The 3,060-nt window shown below is 46.3% G+C and overlaps 1 protein-coding gene across 1 annotated transcript in view; it reads right to left on the bottom strand.

Moving 5' to 3' along the window:
• Positions 1-3,060, bottom strand: part of PTPRA (protein tyrosine phosphatase receptor type A) — a 97,447-nt gene that overhangs the window by 4,505 nt on the left and 89,882 nt on the right. The window contains 2 exon segments of the mRNA XM_005427753.2: positions 665-799; positions 2,498-2,574. Coding sequence (XP_005427810.2) covers positions 665-799; positions 2,498-2,574 — 212 coding nt within the window.

Below are 3,060 nucleotides of genomic sequence, written 5' to 3'. Positions count from 1 at the left end.
AGCTCTGTGGGATCAGTTATTGGGTTAAAAGGGAAATAATCTAGTTGTCAGTTCTTAATTGGATAGTTTAGTCTTAAAAGACCTTGTAACAAGAGATTGTTGGCCATTTTGTGCCTTCTAATGAAAAGCTGCCAAACTCACAGGGGTGAAGCTGTTTTAGTGATAAGAAATAATAAACACTTGAGTCTGAACATGAATTACTGTCTCAAGTGCCTTCAATCCAGACCCAGAAAAACTAACAACTGGGACCCCTCACAGTAACAAGAATCATGAGAAATTATGTTTGGGGGGTTTGATGGAGATTACAAGAATCCATGCTTGGATGAGATCAATGCATACAATAGAACAATATAAGTTTAATAATTATTATGTAGTTATATAAAGATAAGGGTATAAAAATGTGTTGGAGAGACCATGTTGGAGTCAGCTTTAGGTCTGTACCCCTGACACCCAGAGCTCCTCAATAAAAGCCCCTGCATTTAATCATTCTGTGATTATGTGTTTCTGAATGCTAACAGTGGGATCCCACAGGCTTCACAAACTCCCAGAATCACAGCCTGGTTTGGGCTGGAAGGGACCCTAAGGATCATCCCATTCCAAACTCCTTCTGTTCCTTCATTTCTTTATCTCCCTGGTGTTTAGTGCAGATAACCCAGGAACTTACCTGGCCTCTCTCCTCCAGCTCTGTCAGCATCACTATGGAGCAGGATTTCCACTCCCAGATCATCCTCCAGAAGTCCTCTATCGTGTGCTGCAGCGGTCCTTGGCTGGCGATGTAGGAATCCTTCTGGCGATAACCCTGGAATTTGGGAGCAGGGTCAGTGCACCAGCAGCAGGAACCTCGTGGACACAGCTGGCCCACCAAGCTCAGTTCCATTTTGGGAGGATCACACCCCCTACACACACATAGCTTTATCCATTTGAGTTTCCAGCACACCTAAGCAATATTGAAAGTTCTGGAGCAGAGCTTTGCCTTAACTCAAAGTACTCCAGGTATGATTTTTATTTGGGATTTGTCACCATCATATTTTCTGGAAAAATCCCTTTGCCAGGATTTCTTCTCCTGGGAAGCTGAGAAGCCCCAGAGAAAAATGAAAACAATATTATCTCATTTGCTTCTCCTGTGTTTTGCTGTTTTGGAATGTGATTGGAAATTGTTTATCCAACATGTGAATTGTTTTGACTTAATGACCAATCATGGTCAGGCTGTGTCGGACTCTGAGGAGTCAGTCACAAGTTTTTATTATTATCTTGTTAAACCTTTTGTAAGTATCCATTCTCTATTCTTTAGTATAAATTTGGTATAGCATTCCTTAATGTAACATAATAAAATAATAAATTGGCCTTCTAAGAACATGGAGTCAGATTCATCATTTCCTTCCTGCCACAGGGGATCCCGAAAATGTCACAGGGATTTTTGGAAGAAGCAAGCAAAACTAAACAGCACTGGATGATCTTTGAGGTCCCTTCCAAGCCAGACCATTCTATGATCTGTGAAAACCAGCAGGAAGGCTGGATGACTCTGGCTCTTCCACAGCCACAAAGAGTTTTTGTTTCCAAACCCCTGTGACTGCCCTGTGCCCTCCCTGCAGACTGTGACTGCAGATGCTTCGTCATTTGGAGTTTGTCATTTAAGCAAAGTTCAGCAGAGGCAGGAAATTGAATCCTCAGCCCAAATTGCTTACGTGCCATGGAAATTTTCTGATCTGGATGCACAACAAGGCAGCTGCTCCTGGCTGCTCCCACAGCCACAGCAGGCAGCCAGCAAAGGAGATTTGGGGGGACAATTAATTAGGGATGTTAGAACTGGCAATAAACTGGTTTTAGTGAGCAAACTAAAGCGATTGCCTTTTTGGGGGAATAAAAAAGAGCCCTGTGTCATTAGGAGAGGAAAACAGAAATTGGGCTGGAAAAGAGCAGGGTCTGTGCCTTGGCCAGCACTGGCATCACTGCATGGAGATCAATACTCATCTGAGATGTCTCTCTGGAGCCCACAGGATTGCTCAGGAGAGAAGAATGTGCAATCACTTATCTCCTCCTCAGAGTGAGGACAGCACTTAACCTCCCTGCCTCTCCTCCTGCCACCACCCAGACAGGTGTAATGGGATTGACCTGGCTCCTCTCCAAGGTTTTGGGATTGTGTATTGCTCCCTAAGCTAATCTGGTGGATGTTTTCTGATCAAATGGCCAGTGTTATTTCCATGGATACATGGATCCTTTCTTCACAGCCATCAGCAGAGCCCAGAGGGGCAGAAATGAGCTCAGGATTTGGAAGTTCTGCTCAGGTTCCAACTCTCCTCTCCCACAAGGAGCTGGATATACGTGGGTGGTTCTTGGAGAAAGAAACCAGCACCATCCAGTGATACAAAGCAAAGTCACAGGGAGGGAGCTGTACAAAACCCATAAAATGGGTGTTTGGGATAAATTCTTCCCAAAGGAAGCAGAATGAGGTGGTTTCCATTGGGAGAAGATGGGAAGAAGACTGGAGAAGACTCACATCAATGAAGGAAGCGTTTACATAGTCTGTGTTCTCTTCCCCTCTCTTCACTGGAATGATTACTCGGTTGAACTCATCTGGAACAGAACAAAACCATCTGAGATTTGGGATAACCTGTATGGCCTTTAACTGGGGAGTCACCAAGCCCCAAGTGGGAGACAGAGATAAGGGAAGGGGAGCACAGTGCACCAGGCTGGGACAAGGACAGCCAGCTCCACCCTCTGCCATGGCCTGGTTTGGGGCAGAGGAAGGAGATGCTGAGCTCTCCAGGGAAAGGACCTGCTCAGCACTGGGACTCCCTTCCCTCTGAGGCAGAGCAGAAACCAGCAGAGAGGGTCATACAGGGCTGGTTGCCCATCTGTGTCCAGAGAAAGTCTGAGTCTATCTTCAGGCATGGAGGAGGCTCCACAACCTCCCTGGGCAATTTGTATCAGCACCTGGTGACCCCCACAGCCAAAAAGTGTTCCCTGCTGTTCAGAGGGACCCTCCTGTGGTCACTGTGTGCCCACAGCCCCTTGTCCTGTCCCTCGCCACCACTGACAGAGCCCCGCTCTGTCCTCTCT

This window comes from Geospiza fortis, unplaced genomic scaffold (assembly GCF_000277835.1).
Source record: "Geospiza fortis unplaced genomic scaffold, GeoFor_1.0 scaffold180, whole genome shotgun sequence".
Taxonomy (NCBI): domain Eukaryota; kingdom Metazoa; phylum Chordata; class Aves; order Passeriformes; family Thraupidae; genus Geospiza; species Geospiza fortis.
The sequence above is the reverse complement of the archived record's forward strand: the minus strand, read 5'-3'. Positions and strand labels throughout refer to the sequence as shown.